The sequence below is a fragment of the Dipodomys spectabilis genome, unplaced genomic scaffold (genome assembly GCF_019054845.1).
Source record: "Dipodomys spectabilis isolate Male_0828 unplaced genomic scaffold, ASM1905484v1 ptg000132l, whole genome shotgun sequence".
Lineage (NCBI taxonomy): Eukaryota > Metazoa > Chordata > Mammalia > Rodentia > Heteromyidae > Dipodomys > Dipodomys spectabilis.
The window spans coordinates 6,419,731-6,438,662 of NW_024870809.1; the positions used below are offsets into that span (position 1 = coordinate 6,419,731).

At 42.9% G+C, this 18,932-nt stretch overlaps 2 protein-coding genes across 3 annotated transcripts in view; one reads left to right on the forward strand and one right to left on the reverse strand.

Moving 5' to 3' along the window:
* Positions 1–2,965, forward strand: part of Morc4 (MORC family CW-type zinc finger 4) — a 54,689-nt gene extending 51,724 nt beyond the window's left edge. The window contains exons 15-17 of one of the 2 annotated variants that reach the window (XM_042690079.1): positions 185–866; positions 1,445–1,728; positions 2,035–2,965. In XM_042690079.1, coding sequence (XP_042546013.1) covers positions 185–866; positions 1,445–1,728; positions 2,035–2,188 — 1,120 coding nt within the window. In that variant the 3' untranslated portion in view covers positions 2,189–2,965. The remainder of the gene's footprint in view (positions 1–184; positions 867–1,444; positions 1,729–2,034) is intronic. The other variant, XM_042690081.1, reaches the window with a different exon arrangement.
* A 5,974-nt stretch (positions 2,966–8,939) lies between these two features.
* On the reverse strand, positions 8,940–17,310 carry Cldn2 (claudin 2). Its single transcript, XM_042690052.1, has 2 exons — positions 16,441–17,310; positions 8,940–9,045 (listed from the first exon to the last, which is right to left on the reverse strand). Exons 1-2 carry the CDS (start codon positions 17,121–17,123, stop codon positions 8,955–8,957), a joined length of 774 nt encoding a protein of 257 aa, XP_042545986.1. The 5' UTR covers positions 17,124–17,310; the 3' UTR covers positions 8,940–8,954.
* Between the last annotated feature and the right edge of the window lie 1,622 nt (positions 17,311–18,932).

Genomic DNA, 18,932 nt, shown 5'->3' on the forward strand with positions numbered 1-18,932 from the left:
ATGAACCCTTAGGGGACAAACCAAAACTAACCTATAGCTATTATATCCCTAACCTGAACTAATCTGTGAGTACCATTTAGAGGCAGTACTAAAATGTGGAAAATTTTGTGAATAAGCTGCATAGCATAAGAACATATTCAACCTGTATTATGATAACTAACAATTATATTTCCTTCTCTTACAGTAAGTACAAATGGAACCCAGGTGAAGAACCTTTGGAGAAACGAAGAAGGCTCCAGAATGAGATGGCATTATGGCCTCTTGATTATTCTTTGCATGGTTCTTACAGGAGAGCAGAGGCAGCTCTTGGCTACCCAGAAGGGGAAAACAGCCATGAAAAATCTGGTTCTGAAAGAAGTACACCACCATACCTTTTCCCAGAATACCCTGAAATAAGCAAGAATACAGGGCAGAACAGGGAAGCTTCAGTTGGGTATCCAGGATCCCAATACCAACACCAGGGGTCCCTGATCCCAGAAGAATTAGAAGTTCAGATGCCAAGATTGGTAGCAGAAGAATCCAACAGAGGGAGCGTGAACGTAAACAAAGAAGAAGTAAAGAAAGGACCTTTTGTAGCTGTTGTTGGTGTTGCAAAAGGAGTTCAAGATTCAGGAGCTCCCATTCAGCTTGTCCCTTTTAATAGAGGGGAGTTGCCTGAGAAAAGAAAAGTAGCAGAATCCTGGAATGTAGCACCCTGTTCTGCTGCTGTCCCTGCCACAGCTGTCAGGGACAAAGGAAGAAGCTATGAGGAGAGTGGAGGTCGAAATATGCCAAAGATGAAGAACCAGAGAGAGCTTGAAGAATTGAAGAGAACCACCGAAGAACTTGAACGTGTTTTGGCTGAAAGGAATTTGTTCCAGCAAAAGGTATGATCAACATTTTAGTACTAGGAATAAGAGATCATTGTAACCAAGAAGCTGGGATGTTGGTGGTCTGAGAATTTAGTGCTCTGAAATTTTAAAGCAAAAGTATGCCACTGAGCTGGGCACTGGTGGCTTAACGCCTATAATCCTAGCTACTCAAAAGGCTGAGATTTGAGTATCACAATTTGAAGCCAGCCTGGGCAGGAAAGTCTGTGAGAATCTTTTTCTTTTTTTTCATATACTTTTTTTTAATTGTGGAGAATCTTTTTCTCTGATTAACCACCAAAAAGCTGGAAGTGGGACTGTAGCTCAAGTGGTAGAGTGCTATCCTTGAGCATAAAAGCTCAGGACAGTGCCAGTTCCTTGAGTTCCAGCCCCAAGACTGTCATCAAAAAATATGCCACTGAGCCATTCTGTGGTATGTCTCAGTTTGAGTGAACCTTAATGGGCTTCCTTCTCATAATTTCAGGTTGTTAGAGATTTACATTGCTAGAGGAATATGAATAATAGAACCACAGTGTAGATAAAGACAATTTGCAGTAATATGTAGCCTGATTAGATTTCTGTTTCTTGGACCAAAGGTGGAGGCTCTGGAACAGGAAAAGAATCACTGGCATTCTGAATACAAGAAAGTTCAAAGCGAATTGGTAAACTATAATACCCAGGAAACGGAAGGCTTGTACTGGAGCAAGAAACACATGGGCTATCGCCAAGCAGAACTCCAGATTCTGAAAGCTGAGCTGGAAAGAACCAAAGAGGAAAAGCAAGAATTAAAAGAGAAACTGAAGGAGACAGAGACACACTTGGAAGTACTACAGAAGGCTCAGGTCTCCTACCGGACCCCAGAGGGAGATGACCTAGAAAGGTTAATTACTAAGGTTTAGTTATAAGTTCGTAAGTGCTCATGGGTAACTTCCCATTGGACCCCCAGTTACTGGTCATAGATAAAGGAAGAAGTCCTAATTCACAGGCCACCAAGGATTGAATAACTGCTCGGGAAGCTGCCAGTCATTCTCCCTGTGCTTGGCAGCAAGTACTTTTCTTCTTTCTTTCTAGCTAGTGCAAACATTTAACTGTTGAGAAATGTTAGGCCCATTTTGAAGGGACTTCATTTTATTCTGTTGACTAATGACTTCATGTCATCTCTTCTGCTCCTCACTCCATTATACAGGGCTTTGGCAAAGCTTACGCGGCTGCGTGTCCACGTCAGCTGTCTCCTTACTTCTGTTCTCCCTCACTTGGAGCTTCGTGAGATCGGGTATGACTCAGAGCAAGTGGATGGGATCCTGTACACGGTGCTGGAGGCAAATCACATACTGGACTGAGCACCACACTATATACACTCTCCTCTAGCCTTCTCTTTTCAGCCTGTATAATACTCTGTTCTCCCTTCCTCTTCCATTGTCTTCCATTCTTCACCCTCCTTCTCTCTCCCTCCCTTCTTTCCACTGGTGTCCTCCCTCTTACCTTTATGCCTTATATAGAGAGTCTGAGTAAATCTAGGCTCTTAATCCATCTGCTTTTCAGTCTTATTTTTGTGTGGAGAAAGAGGACAGTTAAATAGTTTCTCAGGAGTCCAGGAATAGAAAGGCAGTAGCCACCATGTTAGGTGACCAGAAAACTTTAATTTTCATGGCCTAGATACTTGGCCTATTTCATGTCCTTTCCAAAATGGTTTATATTCATTTAGGTGAAATCAGTCAGCCAATACGGCGTTCAATGTACCTGGTGTTTTGGAATAAGCTAAGAAGTATAACTCACGGTTTCAGCCTGCCAAAGTTCTGAAAGTCTAGTTGGAAACACAAGACGCATCAAGTTAACTATCCGCAGAGTTGCATGGGATGTCCAAGTGAGTTTTAGAAACATGGCAGAGAAGATCTGGAGGAGGAAGTGGAAGTTCAAGGAAAGCATCACACCAAACTTGGGACCGAAACTAAAGTTTAAAGAATAAGCATACCACGCTGTTAATGATGGATGTTTCTTAGGTGCTAGGACTATGGTTGATAATTTTCTTGTTCCTGTCTTCTTGCCTTTTTCAAATTTTCTATAACACACTTGTTATTCTTCTTATGTTGGCAAAAATAAAAGTGTTTTTAAAAGAACTAGTAGGATTGGCTTTGAATTGAGAGACTGTGTGAAATTATAAAGTAATGTTATAATTTATGTGAAACTTAGCATTTTCTCTGGAAGAATAACATAAGCAAAGGTGCAGATTAATCCAGAATCTGATAAATGTGTTTTGTAGAGGAAGAGTGGGTTAATGTAAACAGAACTAAGGTTAATTCATGACCTACTTACCAACCCACTATAGGATCTGCATTTTAATGAGGAGGTATTGAAAACCAGTATTTAAGACTGAAAAATTTAAGAGACACGCCACTACATTGTGGAATTTCAGATAGTGGTAGAAGTATTTTAGTGTAGGGTGATCTATCTGCTGACCCTTGGAATATACTTGCTTTTCAGGCTGTCCTGAGGGTCCAAAATAGTAAAACTTAAACATCTCATGATTTTATTATGTTTATATAGCACCTGTTCTCCAAAGAGTTATGGCATTCCTCCAGGGATATTGCATAGTAAACACACACACACACACACACACACACACACACAAAACCACCTATCAATGGAAGTGACAGTGTCCAAATAAATGAAAGGAGGGTGGGCCAACCAGTGCTAGTCCACAGAAAACACTTTGCCTAGTCATTCTGGTTTCCTCTGACAGTTTACTTCACAAGACTTTTTTCCAAACAGATTTTACCTCTTTTCAAAGGAAGCCTGGCATGGGTGTTCCAGAGAGATTGCAGAGAATGAGATGCTACCAGCAGCCTTCCCACTCTAGCTGCCTAAGCATCATTGCCTCATGTTGGCCATATAGAGCAGGCTATTCTGTTGTCTACATGGAACTGTTACTGAAGAAGGAGGACTATGGTGATGCTTGTTCACCAGAGGAAAGCTAGGAAGGAGGGGGACTTTGCATACATTTGAGTTCTGTGAATGGGAATCTGGTGAAGGAAAAACTTAAGAGCACTGAGAGTTCATCCTGTGTGAGTGTTTGTTCAGTGAATGAAAAGTCAGGCAATTGGACTTTACAAGGAAAAGGATGGAAAATTTTATCTCACCTTAACTAGTTTTGCTGTCCTGATGGCCCATAATTTTGACCCCACACTGCTTTTTCCAGCAACTCTGATCTATGTGAGTCTCAATACCAGACCTGCCACTTTGTTACCTATTTACTATGAAACCATTCTACCATGAGGTTCTTTTTAACAAGTGTTAAATACCACTGTGGAGAGACTTAAAGTGTTTCCTAGCCTTACCAGATAACCTAGTGTGGAGGCAAGACATATAGAAGAAAACTTAGGTATCTCCTCTAGATTTTCCATTTAAATTAATGATATAATTCTTATATTAACATTTAAATCTTTTTGCAGATCTTTTTGCCTCATGCCTTATCGTTAATGTTTTTTTTTTTAATTTTTGCAGTACTAGGGCTTAAACTCAAAAGATATGTGCTAGCTAGGCAAATGTTCTATCGCTTGCCATGACCCTAAATCCTTTTTGCTTTAGTTATTTTTAGGTAGTTTTGTATGTTTTGCCCAGAATGGCCTCAGACCACAATCCTCCTACCTATATTGCTTGCATTTCTGGGATTATAGGCATGAACCTACAATGCCTGACTTATTTAATTTAGATTGGGGGGGGAGAGTCTTGCTGTTTTGGCCTAAGGTTGCCTTAACCATAGTCCTGCCAATCTCTACTTCACAAGTAGTTGGGATTACAGGTGTGCACCCTGACACCTGTCTTGGGAATAGGTTCTTCCCTCCCCCCCTCCTCCCCTTCCCCCCCCCCCCACAGTGGCTTGAACTCAGGGCTTAGGCGCTGTTCTGAGCTTTTGTGCTCAAGGGTAGCGCTCTACCACTTGAGCCACAATGCCACTTCCAGTTTTGTGGTGGATAATTGGAGATAGTTTCACAGACTTTCAGGCTAGCTTTAAACCACAATCCTCAAATCTCAGCCTCCTAAATCACTAGGATTATAGGCATGAGCCACCGGTGCCCAACCTGGAATAGATTCTTAACTGGCCTCCTTTGCCTCCTATTTCTTCTGAATCTACCCTACTCACTATCACTAAATGACTTTTAACAGCTTTTAACAGGCCTGATCTTAACTCAAAGACTTGATAACTGGATGTCACTGGGTGTTCATCCCTACAATCTCAGATATGCAGGAGGTTGAAATTGAAGGATCATGGTTCAAGACCAGCTTTGACAGAAAAGTTTGCTAGACTCCATCTCCAAAACAACTAGCTGAAAGGAAAGGCTGGAGGCATGGCTCAGAAAGCTATAGACTACCAGCTTATCAAGCAAGAGGCCCAGAGATACCCCAGTCCTGCCCACCCCCAAACAGACCTTTGTAATGCTCATAGTTATCCACTAAATGAAATATGGAGTACAAGTTCCTTAGCATGGTGCTCAAAACAGCTTGTAATCTGGTTTCAACCACTCTGCAGACTCTTTTCCAACATTTCCAATACTATTTCAAATAGAACTCTGTGCTTTGATTTTCTTCTGTACCTTTGCCATCCCATCCCTATAGCCTCATCACGTTAACATTGATTGAAATTTTCTCTCTACAAATTCCTTTAGCTCCCCCCCCAGTTATGCATGATAGTTTTCTTTCAACAATTGAGTTTTATGTCCTCTAGAAGACTTTTATTAAAACTACACCTGTCTTCCCTATTAGAAAGCTCTAGATACAGTTATTTAACTCTCTACTTGACATCAATACATCTCACACAGGCCTTACAAATAAATTGTCTTAAAAATAAACAGTAAAATATACCAGGATTGTTAGTCCTCCACGGTTTTCCTTGTCTTCAGAAATAGCACCTCTTCTTCCTCAATTGTTTAAGCTAGAAACATGGAAATCATTCTTAATGGTTCTTTTCAATTATCCCCCACATCATTCTGCCAATAGGCTGTCAGTCCTTTTTCCAAAGTCTATTTTTTTTTTTATTTTTTGCTAGTCCTGGGACTTGAGCTCAGGAGCTGGGCGCTGTCCCTCAGCTCTTCAGCTCAAGACAAGCGCTCTACCACTTAAGCCACAGCACCACTTCTGGCTTTTTTCTGCTTAAATGGTGCTGAGAATCAAACCCAGGAATGCCTCATGCATGCGAGGCAAGCACTCTACCACTGAGCCACCTTCCCAGCCCCCTCCTAAGTCTATCTTGACTACTCACTTCTTCCATCATCTCCCACAGACTATAATAACTCCTCACTGGAGACCTTACGTCTGCTTTCGTGTCCGTGATTGTCTTATCACTAGTAATGGAATTCCTCAAAAATACATGCTGATTTTGACTTGCAAGCTTAAAGCCAATAAGTGAGTTCTCCTTGCACATAGAGTAAACTCAGCCCCTTCTGTCCAGAAACCCCGGCCTACTTCGTGTATAGCAACCTTTCATTACCACTTAGCTTTTGGCTCACCTGGATTCCTACTGAAACATGTCAGCCTTTCACTTATCTTGGAGCCTTACTGTGTCTTCTAGAATATTTTTTTACCCACAATGCTTATTCTTGTATGCTGGGTCTCCAGTCTTAGTGTGACTAGCTAGTCCTCATCAATCCTCATATAGAGCCTCCTTTTTTTCCTCAGCCCTATTAACCTCTCACTCTTCTGTTCCTTTCCAATTCATGACACTTCTCACAATTTATTACATACCAGGTTGCTTGCTTTCACTGTCTGAAATATTTATTGGGTACCTACTCTGTGCAGTGTGATACACAGTGGGGACCACAACTCATGTAGTCCCTTGTTTGCCTCCCTGAGTAATAAGCTCCATGAGGGAAAGGTCCATGCCTCTTTTCCAACCCCAACTTCTGCATCCTGCTGCTGCTGCTTGAAGTCCCTGAGATAGAGTTAAGTACTCAACAAAAAGGATTGTTAATGATTGAATTGGTGATGGGAATTATGTTTTATTTCTCCATCTCAGTAATGTGTTAAAAGAGTTGGGTAAATATAGTACAAGGGAGGTATCTCATCCTGGGCATTAAACTCTGAAAATGAAATACTGAGACAGTGCTGCAGGTTAGGGGGGTGGTCACTGTCAGTGAGTGGCCTAGGTTTCTCTTTTGCTAATTTTTCACATAAATAATTAGGCTGTCAAAGGACAAAAAGGAGCCAGGTCCAGCTGTCTCATGCCTGTAATCCTAGCTACTCAGGAAGCTGAGATCTGAGGATCGCAGTTCAAAGTCAGCCCAGGCAGGAAAGTCCATCAAACTTTTCTCCAATTAACCACCAGAAAACCAGAAGTGGCACTGTGGCTCAAGTGGTAGAGTGCTTGACTTGAGCTGAAGAGCTGAGGGACTACCCAGGCCCAGAGTTCAAGCCCCACAACCGACAAAAATTTAAAAAAGGACAAAAAAGAATAAGAGTTGTTTACATAGACATTCCAAATAGTATAAAAAAGAGGCCTCCCTAGCATGCAAAGTTTAAATGCTAAGTACTACAAAATATAGCCTGGAGAAGTTTGTAGAGACCAAGATCTTGAGAATAAGAACTAAAGCTAGACAAAAAGATACTTTTCCATGAGTGATGATGCTTTGTTTCAATTGAAGAAAGAAGAGAGATCTTCAAGGGATGGACAGAACAAAGCTCAAAGAAACAAGTTCCTGGCACAAATATGGAGGTCAGTACATCCCTGTCAGAAAAACAAGTAGCACCTGAAGAGGACTAGACCAGAGTACTTGTGGCACCAGGGGGCAGGTAGGTTTGCTTTCCCATGGTCAGTAATTGCAAATTATCTGCTCTGTTTAAAGTCAGAGGCCTGATTTTTGGGTTTTTAGTTCTTAAATTCAGTCTCCAGATAGAACTGTGTTTCAGAATTCCGTGCTCTAAATGAAACCTTTCTGTAGTTCTGCATTAGGAGTGACACATAAGAGTTTGTTCTGGATTGCTGAGTGTAAGCTCAGGCTAAGCCAAGTGTTATTTCTTGCCCAAAGCTGACATACTTTTTGACAATGACTGACCTAACATTATATCAGGAATCATACTTTGTGAATCAAAAGTCAAGACCCATGTTTGGATGGGTCTGAAAGAACTGACTTAGTCTTGGGTATGTGAAAGTTTTAGTCAATGAGTGAGTTGTGAAAAACATTTGTTTTCATTGTTTTAGTATTGGGGATTGAGCCTAGGGTTTTGCACCCTCTAAACTCATATGCTATCACTTAGCTATACCCTCAGCCTAATTTTTTAGTTATTATAAAGGTGATGTACTGAGGGGTTACAGTTACTTAAGTCCAGTAAAGAGTACATTTCTTTTTGGACAGTATCACCCCTTCCCTCACTTTCTCCCAATTTTTCCCTCCCATCTCCACCCACAAGTTAAGTTATATAGTTCATTTTCAACATAGTGTCCAGTGAATATCACTGCTGCATCTGTTCACGTTGTCCCTTCATTTCTGTGTCACACCTTACCTCCAAAGGCAAATGAACAAACGAATCTGTAGAAGCAATTTGTCTTGTTACCCAAAGTTTAGATGTGAATTCATCAGACATCCCCAATCCAATTTTCTGTAAAAGAGTGCAATTGTTTTGGATGTTTTCTACATGCCAAACACATTCCATGCATCTTTCCATTAGGTTCTCAAGGGTAGACAAGGTAATATCAGGCAAGAGCTGGGAAAGTGTTCCCCCAAAGGTCTTGGTCTTCCAGATGTACCCTGTAATCCTAGAAGAATTGGATAGGAAGTGGTGTGAGAAGAGAGTGTTACAGTTACGGAGAATGGTGTAAAAAAGCTCACAAGACTAAGACAGTGGGTGTAAATGCAGAACACCGTGTAGTACTTGAGAAGGAGTGAACTGTCTATGCTTCTTACCTAGAGCACAAAGAACATAATAAACCTGTAGGCAGTGCTAGCAGGTTATGCTTAATCTGCTTAACAGTGCAGCTTTTCGAGGTTGCCAGTTAGCCAAGTGGCTGTGGAAATTTCTTTGTTAGTTCCCAAGTTTAGAAAGTGACCCCACTGCAATTCCCTTGGACTGAACTTTGCTTCTAGCACTTGGGACATGGTGAATCATGATTTTGTCTCATTCTAGATTCTTAGAGATCTGGGTGAGGGTAAAAGCCATCCTCTTTTCTTCCATCTTCTCAAGTCTACTTTTTCTCTCTAGCTTCTTTCTGTAAATAGAATATTTTTTTGTTAAAATTATTTTCTTAAATTTTTTATTATAAAAATACCATACAGAGGAGTTACAACTACATGGGCAAGATAATGAGTACATTTCTTATCAAGCATTGTTGCCTCCTCCTTTGTTTCCCCTTCCTATCCCTTCCCATATCCCGCACCCCCACCCATATCTCCACCCCCCCCCCCCAGACAAAGTTGTAAAGTTCGTTTTTTGACATAACGGCTTGTACATCTCATTGTTGCAATGGGTCCACCTGTATCCCTATTTAAATGATTTGTTTTTCCCTTCCCCTCCACAATGTAAATAGAATCTTATGAGTAGAAATCTTTCCAAGGTCTAAGGACCTTGAATTTATACATTAGGGGGAAATCTTGAGAAGTGTTAGAGAAAGTAAATTCCTTTACTAACTTTAGATTCTGATCCATGGTAGAAAATGAAAATACATCTAGTTATCTTCCCCTGTGCTCCAAAGATGGTGTGAGTAACACTTAGGTTACTAGTGTATTAGATAATAATGGTTACCCATTTGTTAGAGTTTACTGTACACCATGACTATTACTGAGAGGCAGGTAATATCCCATTTTATGTAAGAGAATGGAAGTGGCTCTCCCAAAGTGCCAAGGCAAAATCCAACTGGAAAACCCAAACTCTACGTCAGTTACATTGTACAGAGCTAGGCTTCTTCCTTTTGATAGGAAAATGCTAAAGCCATCCCACACTAGTAGGAATTTCCAAGGAAGAGTGTTCCACAGTCCCACACAATGTTTAACTGCCCTCATGATCGGGAAATCGTTGACTTATGTAACGAATATCCGTCCAAACAATGTGGAAATTCATTTCCTCTTGACTGAGTTTTTCACTCCGGCTGTTGCTTGGCAGCTTTCCTGATATGAAAACAGTCATTGGGATCCTATTCTTACACTCCAGGAGGTCTTGGACTTGTTGTCCTCTGCCCTGAGTTGTTCTCACTGGCTCCTTTGAACCCCCTCCCCAGACAGTGCTGAGTTGGGCAAGTCTCTAGGGGAATAGAAAGTGACACTTGAGAACATAACTGGTTTATTATTATACACTCAGGAGTAAAATTAACCACACAAAATGCCTCTGGAATTGCGAATGGGAGGGTGGCACCCCGTTTCTCATCCTGTCTACCTTCTTTTTGATTTCTACCTTGTCTCCATGTTTGGGAAGCTATTGACATATCTGTTTGAAAGGTGCATAGGTTACCCAGAGAAGTCCTATCCTTCCCAAAATTCCAGTGTCTGTTGTTTGAATTGCTATTCTAGCTGTGTGTGCATGTGTCCTAAAACTTTAATTCAGGGCCTGTGCACTATCCCTAAGATTTTTCACTTGAGGCTAGTGCTCTACTACTTGAGCCACAGCTCCACTTCTGGCTTTTGTTTTTTTTGGGGTGGGGGTCGTGGAGCCTGAACTCTGGGCCTGAGCGCTGTCCCTCAGCTCTTCAGCTCAAGGCTAGCGCTCTACCACTTGAGCCACAGCGCCACTTCCGGCTTTTTTCTTTTTGCTTATATGGTGCTGAGGAATCAAACCCAGGGTCTCAGGCTTGCAAGGCAAGCACTCTACCACTGAGCCACCTTCCCAGCCCCTTGGCTTTTTTTTGCTGGTTAGTTGGAGATAAGAGTCTCACATACTTCTCTGCCCAAACTGGCTTTGAATCGTGATCCTAAAATTTCAGCTTCTTCAGTAGCTAGGACTACAGGTGTGAGACACTAGTGCCAATCTATTCTAGATTTTTAAATCCATCGGATGTATCTTTTCTAGCTTCTTTAGAACTAAACCAAGAAAAAGTTCAAATCCTGGTGTCAGTAGCTAATCTGTAGCTGCATGTGTTTCTCTTCCCCAAAAATATGTTTGATTTTTAAATGAAGGCCTTCTATGCCTTTAAAGTCCAGGAATGATGAACTTTTTGTCTGCCAAGAGCCATTTAGATGTTATAATATCATTATGGGCCATGTAAAATAATCGATGCAGGCAGATGGGCTGCAGGTAGCAGATAAGAAACATACATATCTGTCCTGTCACATAACCTGATTTTGAAGGAGACTGGGCGTTCCCTACACCTGCTTTAAATGAAAGGAGTAATGCCTTTTCAATATCAAACAATCCTGATTTGCCCTCTTGCATCCCCCTGGGAAGTTCCAGCAACAAACTGAGGCAAAGAAACTTCAACGAACATCTTCCTTGTGCACATTTGAGGGTGACTGGCCTTGTAACAACTTAAAATATCCCCGAGCTGAAAGTGCTGTTGGCCAGCAGGAGTTTCCACTCAAATGCTGTTGTGCTTGCCACAGCACTTATCATCTAGTGTCACATCTCATCATGCTCCCTACCTTATTTTTAAAGCTATTGCAGTGCAATCTTTACAAGTTTATGAATGTTTGCAACAGAAATTTCTTCAAAGCCCTCCTAGGAGGTGACATGCAAATTGGCTAGTGTGCCCTTGTGGAAGTATAGGACTTCAGGGTTGACAGGAAAGCAGTGACTGTCTTTTAAAAGGGACATTTTCGTATGGTGGTTTCCTGCTTTTTCAAGCCCTGAGATACTTCTGGTCATCAACTGAGGCAGTGAGGACTAGAATTATTGATTAGGGTTAACCAACGCTTCCCCAGTGCAATTCCAAAGAAACTGGTGGGTTGTAGATGGGAAAGGATGGTCAGATTATAGCCTTGATATCATTGTGCCTGATAACTGCCTGTTAATCTTTCATCAATGATCACACCACAGCATCTAGGGAACTGCCATTTCAATGGCATCAGAGTAATAACTTGTTGGACTTCGTGTTTGAGGTTCTTTTCCCTGCAGATAACAGAATTTTATTTATTTATTTATTTTTGTCGGTCATGGGGCCTGAACTCTGGGCCTGGACGCTGTCCCTGAACTCTTCAGCTCAAAGTCAGCACTCAACCACTTGAGCCACAGCGCCACTTCCAGGTTTTTCTGCTTATGTGGTGCTGAGGAATTGAACCCAGGGCCTCATGCATGCAAGGCAAGCACTCTACCACTGAGCCACCTTCCCAGCCCCAGATAACAGAATTTTTATCAAAGCCAGAAACTGCTTGAGCAGGTGGGTGAAGGCCAGGCTTCAGTCAGATGTGGAGGAGCACATATACTTCCCAGCCTGAGGGCCTTTGTGTCCTAGAGTGGACAGCCTAGGCATGAAAGTTTATGAGCCCAAAACAAAATGGAAGGAACAATTGATCCTGCAAGGCATCATTTGCCTTCCTTTAGCTTCAAGTGCCCCAGTAGTTTTTGAAGAACTGTCCAAGGCAAGGAGAACCAGGGTCACATCCTCTCTTAGAGCCACTTGGGTGTCCTGTGAGACATTTCCTCCATGGCACTATTCTTCATTCTGTTGATCAATTTTCCATACTCCGTCAGTACCCAGGAGCACTTTCCTTTGATTTTCCTCCCCTCCCCAAGATCTACAGGTTCTAGGTTCTTATTTCATATTTATTGAGATTTAAGGGAGTTTACATAAATGTTTTTCTCACTATCTGACACCTCTACATTAATTTCTTTTCCATCTCTCATTTTGTACTATGGTCGGGGTATATGGCTTTTCTCCCCTAGATTAGCTGTCAACTTATCCAATGCACAGTTCGCACTTATCACCCTCATTAGCTCTTACGTTACATTGCCTAACACAGAGCAATTGTTCAGTTGGTGTGGTCTGGCTGACTGGACAGTTAGATGGCAGGTTGAGTGTCTGATTGGCTGGACAAAGATCTTTCAGAACAGTGGAGCTTGTCTTGCCACTGAGAAGCAAGTTTCAGTCTCCCTACTTCCATTAATGATCACTTAGCAGTGGTCACTTGGGCCCCAAAGGGGGAAAACATGAGTCATGCTATTATCAGAGGAATGAAGGAAGGCAGAAACATCTCTCCTTGTGCAAGGGTCAGAGCCATGAAGTGGGAGCATAAACACAATGGCCTTCACTATCCCCCAGGTCTATGGTTAATCTAAATTACTTTATGACAGAAGGCAATGGAGGGAGATGAAAACGGTTCAACTTGGACTGAGACTCAGGAGGTTTCTAGGAAACTAGAGTAAGGATCAGTGACTCATTTGTCTGCCTTAGCCGAGTGAATTTCTGATTCCTTCCATTGAGACTTTCCAGTTAACAAATGACAGCTTCATTCTAAGACAAGTGGGAAGCTCTGTCCCCTAACTTCCTCACAGGCTCTTCTATTGCAGTGACAGACAGGGAAAGGGACATTTAAACAGCAATTGGTCCTCATGATTTCTGAGAATCCCAAATCCACTTTGCCATGGGAAGTGTCTCCAAGCTCATGTCCAGACTTACTCTAACTTGAGGGCTTTTACTTAACTTCTTTAGTCCTTCATTTGTCTCCTGTGGAAAAACCTACTTCTCTAAGGGATTTTGAGGATACAATCAAGTCAGGAAATCTTAAGGTGTTTTGGCTGCCAGGTGATTGATCCTCAGAACCCATACCAGACATCTGCCCACTCAGCACAGCAGAATGAGCAAGGTTATCCTGTCTTTCCACTTTCAGTGACCCCTCCTCACCACACAATCACCCTGGGGTTCTTGGTGCCAGACCAGAGACAAGACTTCTTTTGTGAAGCTTCTGTCCAGAGAGCTCTCCCATTCCCTGCCACTCCTCCTAAATGAGCTTGATTGCTGGGTCCTAGCTTCTGCACCAGAAGTGCAAGGGTAAGTGTCTGAAATAACTGCTTCTGTGTGCTAGGTTTAGGGGCTGCTTAGGCTGAATCTCATAGGGCTTTGTCATTGTCAGTGTTATCTTGGTCAATACCCTTATAAATTAACCTTTGTTAATTGCTAGTGAGACCAAACCATTGGGCTCATAGACTCACACTTCCAGGGTTAGGGAATTGGAACTAAGATGTTATATCTTATTTGAATGTAAACCTGGTATTCCTCTGGTGGAACAGCTGGCTGTGCCTAGACATAGCAGGAGACAGCAGGCAGTTCCATACTGTACGCTTGATGAATTGATGTTTTTTGACATCACCTAATGGACAACCTGCATGCTCCCATGTTACCTTCTTTAGGTTGTGTGGAGACCACTCATATGGTCTTTCTATTGGTTGTGAATATTGTTGCATCATCAGTATACTAGTTGGTGACTGGGCAGTACCACCAGGACCTGCTAAAATCTAGTTTTCACACCTGCCAAAAGATGATCAGATCTGCTTTACCTTCCTCATAAACACATAGGTATTTAGTAAATAACCTCAATGAAATACTTTTTCCAAAAAGGGAGGAGTACTGGGCAGGATGAAGAGTTTACTGAGGGGGTTATGACTATGCTTTTAATTGTATACAGTAAAATATAGAATTTTCTATCCACCTGATAGGAAGAAAGACCAGATGACACCCTCCCCTCAGCCCAATTCTTTTCAAACACATGCTGTCTGAGCCCCTTTTAATCAATGAAACAATTACTCAATCAAGTGTTTATTGATCACCAATTGTGTGCCTGGCACTCTGACAGATATTCTGTGGTATACAGATAGTTCTAAGATGAAGCACATATCCTCCAAGTGTTTATAATGGGCATTTGAGATCTGGCGGACACACAAACACAGAACTATTGATCAAAAATTGTGTATGATAAGCATTAAGAAACAATTTATGCATTGAGGATTGGAGGGAGAGGGATGGAGTGATCAGAGAAGGCTCAGTGAAGGAGGTGGTGCTGAACAAGATCTCCAAGCATGGGGAAGACTTGGCTAGGGGAAATGGACTTCCAGATTAGGAGAACAGCTTGAACAAAAACACAAGGGTGGAAATGTGCAAGGCACATCAGAGGGACCTCAGAGAATGGGCCCCTTTTGCAGGTACTGAGTTTTGGAGGTATGCTGGGTATCTTCAAAAGCTGGTTCTATTAGGCTGGTGAGGAAAAATGTCCCTGGTTTATGCCCCTCACTCCTACTCCAAGGGAAATGTAGTCGGCTCAGACTTTTGAGATGGAACTGTTGCTCAAGATCTGTTCTCTACTTTCCCACTTCAATTGAAATCCTAGGCTGCAGCTATCATTCAGATCATGTACACAGTGCCTGGGGCATGGATGTTCCACACCAGAACCCTTAGGTCCCCTCTGATATCTTGTGATGGATGATGAGAGGAATATGAAAATTGACCAGGGATCCATCTGGTACTTCACTTTTTCACAGGCTCTGCAGTGCTCTGTTGGTAGGGCTTGATCTCAGCCTTTCAGGCTGATTTGTCATTAGGTCTAAAGACCCCTGGGAGGACTCTTTGGAAGAGTAGAAAAACCCACTGGATCCACCACATATGTCCACCCAGCTTCTTAGATCACAAAATTCATATTGTTTTGGTCAGGGTCAAAGGAGTATATTGTCCTCAGTCCTCCACAGTTCCCATGTTGTAATCCAACAGCCAAGGACTAGTTCTAGAAAAATGGGGTGATTGTTCCTAAGGAAAACCATTATCAGGGGCTCTTAGCCTTGTGGTTTATAGAGGAGACCAATTCCGGAACCCCAGACTTCGGTGCAAGTTGGAACTACACCTTCTCAGGCAGTTTCTCAGTGGAGTCCAAGTCTGCTGCTGCTTTGAGCTTTCCACAATATCTTCTTGCCTTGTGCTTTCCTCTAGATGTAGGTTCAATACCTGACCCGTGAGAGTGAAGGAATTTTGAGACATGCCCTGGGAAAGGGTTCTGGACCCTGGTTTGGTCCCAGGCTGCCTTCTTTTGCTACCATCCTACACCTAGTTGCTTTTTGTTCCCTGGATACCATACGATGGTTTTCTTTCAGTTCATGAACAAATTAGACTGGACACTCTGCAATAAAAACAAGAGTGGAAGGAAGATTCCTGGGCCTATTAGTGGCAGATCAATTTCTTTGGAGGGAGGCTTAAGAAAGAGCTCAGAATCATGATCATAAAAGCCACCACTGTTTCTTCTCCCTGTCCTCCAGCAATGAGCTAAGAGCCAACCTCAGCCAGAGGGAAAGTCTTTGATCATAGAAAAGGTCAGTCCATGAGATGTGACTAGTGGGTTTGTGAGTGGATTTTGAGGTACACAAAAGGAGACAAGGGAGCCTCTGCGGCCTGGCCAAAGTTGGAAGGTAAGATCTGGGGGTTAAAGTTAAAGACTCAGGGCATGGGGGCAAGGTGAGGGGAATAGAAAGACTGGTTCAGCCAATATCCTTGACAATTCAACCTGGAAACTGTCATCCCAGCTCCCATGTCTGCCTTCACTGGATCCAATGGCCATAGTCAGTCTATTCTCAGCAACACCTTCTGACATGATCCAGTAGGCAATGTCCCTCACCTGTGGCCCTGGAGGTGCTGTCCACTGGTTTTCACAGACCCAGCCACACCCCTCCCCAGCACTGGCCCCTGTTTCTTCACACATACCCTGTCAGGCTGTAGGAGTTGAACTCACTCTTGGCTTTGGGTTGTTGACCAGGCCTTGGAGAGCTCCTGGTGGCAAGAGGCTGTGCCTGATAACCATCATAGTAGTTGTTGCGATTTCCCCGGGTTGAGCAGGAAAAGCAGAGGATGATTCCAGCTACCAGAGAGAACAGGGAAGAAATAATGCCCAAGTAAAGAGCCTCTCCAATTTCGTATTTCATGCTGTCAGGCACCAATGGTGAGTAGAAGTCTCGCAGGATCCCATGAAGATTCCAGGCAACAGGGATGAAGCCCAGGAGGCCTCCAAGGATGAAGAAAACTCCACCCACCACTGCGACTCTGTCTTTGGCTTGAGATTCCTTGCAGAACACTGTGCATCTCATCCCCACCACAGAGATCATGCAGGCCAGTGAAGAGAATGCACTGGATGTGACCATCATGGCCTGGGCAGCCTGGATGTCAGCGGGCAGGCCTAGAAGGGTACTGTAGATGTCACACTGAGTGATGCCTGTGCTGTGTGTGGCACATTCCATCCAAAGGCCCTTGGAGAAGCCGACTGCTGTTACGATGCTGGCACCAACATAAGAACTTATTCGCCAACTGGGGAGCAGCATGGCAACCAATGTGCCCAAAAGTCCCAGAAGGCCTAGGATGTAGCCCACAAGTTGTACACCAAGAGAGGCCATGGCAGACCTCTGAGTAGAAGTATCTTCAGGGCCTTTTACCTTGTCTTCTGGATGTAGCAGTTGCTCCTTAGATTCTGGTCTCTAATCCCTTATTTGAGATTTTCTCTTCCAGGCTGACTTCTTTCCTCCTTACAAGTGTCTGTGGGTGGCCACAAGCAGGCTCAAGAAGGCATCTAGAAAACCTTAAAAAATCCATAAACCAGATTAAATATTGACCAGAAGCTTATGAGAGACCAGAAAATGCTGGAATGCCTTTTGACCTTTGTTATCTTTAGAAATAACACATGAGAAAGAAAAAAATCTTTGAAAGTAGAGCCAAAATGTCATCACTCCTGCGTAGGCACATGCCTTAGGTTGGCAGTCAGACAAAGGCAGGGGCGAGACAGGTGGCTGCTTTCCGAGAAGGTCATGATGGCAGTGGCCGTTGTGGTTATGTTAATACCACTGTTAAGTCACCAAAGCTCTCTGTTTAGCATATTGCCAAGCAACAGTGCCACAGGGCCCCTCAATTGTAGATTGAGACCAAACTCCAGGGGACTGGATCAGGAGGAACAGGTCCTAGAATATAGCTTTAGACTTGTTAGAGGCTGCTTGAATCTATATAGGAATAGAGATTAGCAGTCTAACCCTATAGCATCCCACCTATGGTGAAAATCTATGCCTTGGTAGATTGGAACATATGACAAAGCTTCCTACCCATACTCTGATAACTCGGATCTTCCCAGCTTTCCCAAATCCTTATCTGCAAGCTAGCCTGAAGGCTCCTCACCCTTATACTGCACCAGATATTACCTGTTCAATCGCCTAACAGATGCTCCCATTATCAGCCTCCCAGATGATGTAGAGAACTCTAAAGAATAGTGTTCCAAATCCACAAAGGAGTCCTGAAGTTCCCTAGGCTCTTAGGAGCAGTAACATGGATAGAAGCAACAACAGAAACTGCTTTTCAATAAAGAACTTCATAAGAGGAAGGCAGCCAAGGCAATCCTTTGAAATCTCTGAGATGTACAGGATTTGGCAGTGCTTAGGGAGCCTTCACTTTCCAAGATACAGGATACTAAAAAAATCCAGACTTCCATCCCACTGATTTTCAACCTGCTCCAATCTATTTTGTTTTCACCTTCTCCAAAATTTCTCCCTACTCATATCTTAAACACAAGCATTGCTCAGAAATCCATTCTTTTCTTTTGTCAATTAACACTCTGTCCTTGAGCAAACACATCCACCTCCATGGCTTAATCTGTTACCCATCCACTGACACTCCCACATCTGAATTTCCTGACCTTCAAGACTGGTAGAGGAACTTCTAGTTAAAATTTCCCAGGCAGGAAACAAGACTTTTTTTCATAAATAACCAGCCTAGCAAGCACTAGCCTCTGAGTTCAAACCCCAGTTCTACCAAACGACAACAGAAATTCCACCCAGAGTCAGGTACAATGTCTCAAGCTGTAATCCAAGCTACTCAGGAGGTAGGGATTGGGGAATCTTGGTTCAAGGCCAGCCTTGACAAAAAAAAAAAAGTTGGCAAGACTCCCATCTCCCCCAATGGCTGGGTACAGTGGTGCATGCTTGTCACCCTGAGTGACAGAGGAAAGCACAAGTCTGTCTGAGCCTAAAGCACAAGTATACTTTGAAAAATAACCAATTGATAAAAGAGCTGAGGGCATAACTCAGGTAGTAGAGTGCCTGCCTAAGGCAGGCCCAGTGGCCCTGAGTTCAAATTCAAATTCTAGTACTGACTCAAAAAAATACACCTAGAAATCTCACAGGCACCTTGAATTTGCCATGCCTGAAAGAAAACACATCCCC

What these genes read in the sequence shown, in the direction of transcription:
- Cldn2 (XM_042690052.1), bottom strand. Translation starts at nt 17,123, where the DNA reads ATGGCCTCTCTTGGTGTACAACTTGTGGGCTACATCCTAGGCCTTCTG. An exon ending in AACTCCTACAGCCTGACAGG is followed by an intron (nt 9,046 to 16,440) that starts GTATGTGTGAAG and finishes TTCTATTTACAG; the next exon opens with AAAGAAGCTAGAGAGAAAAA.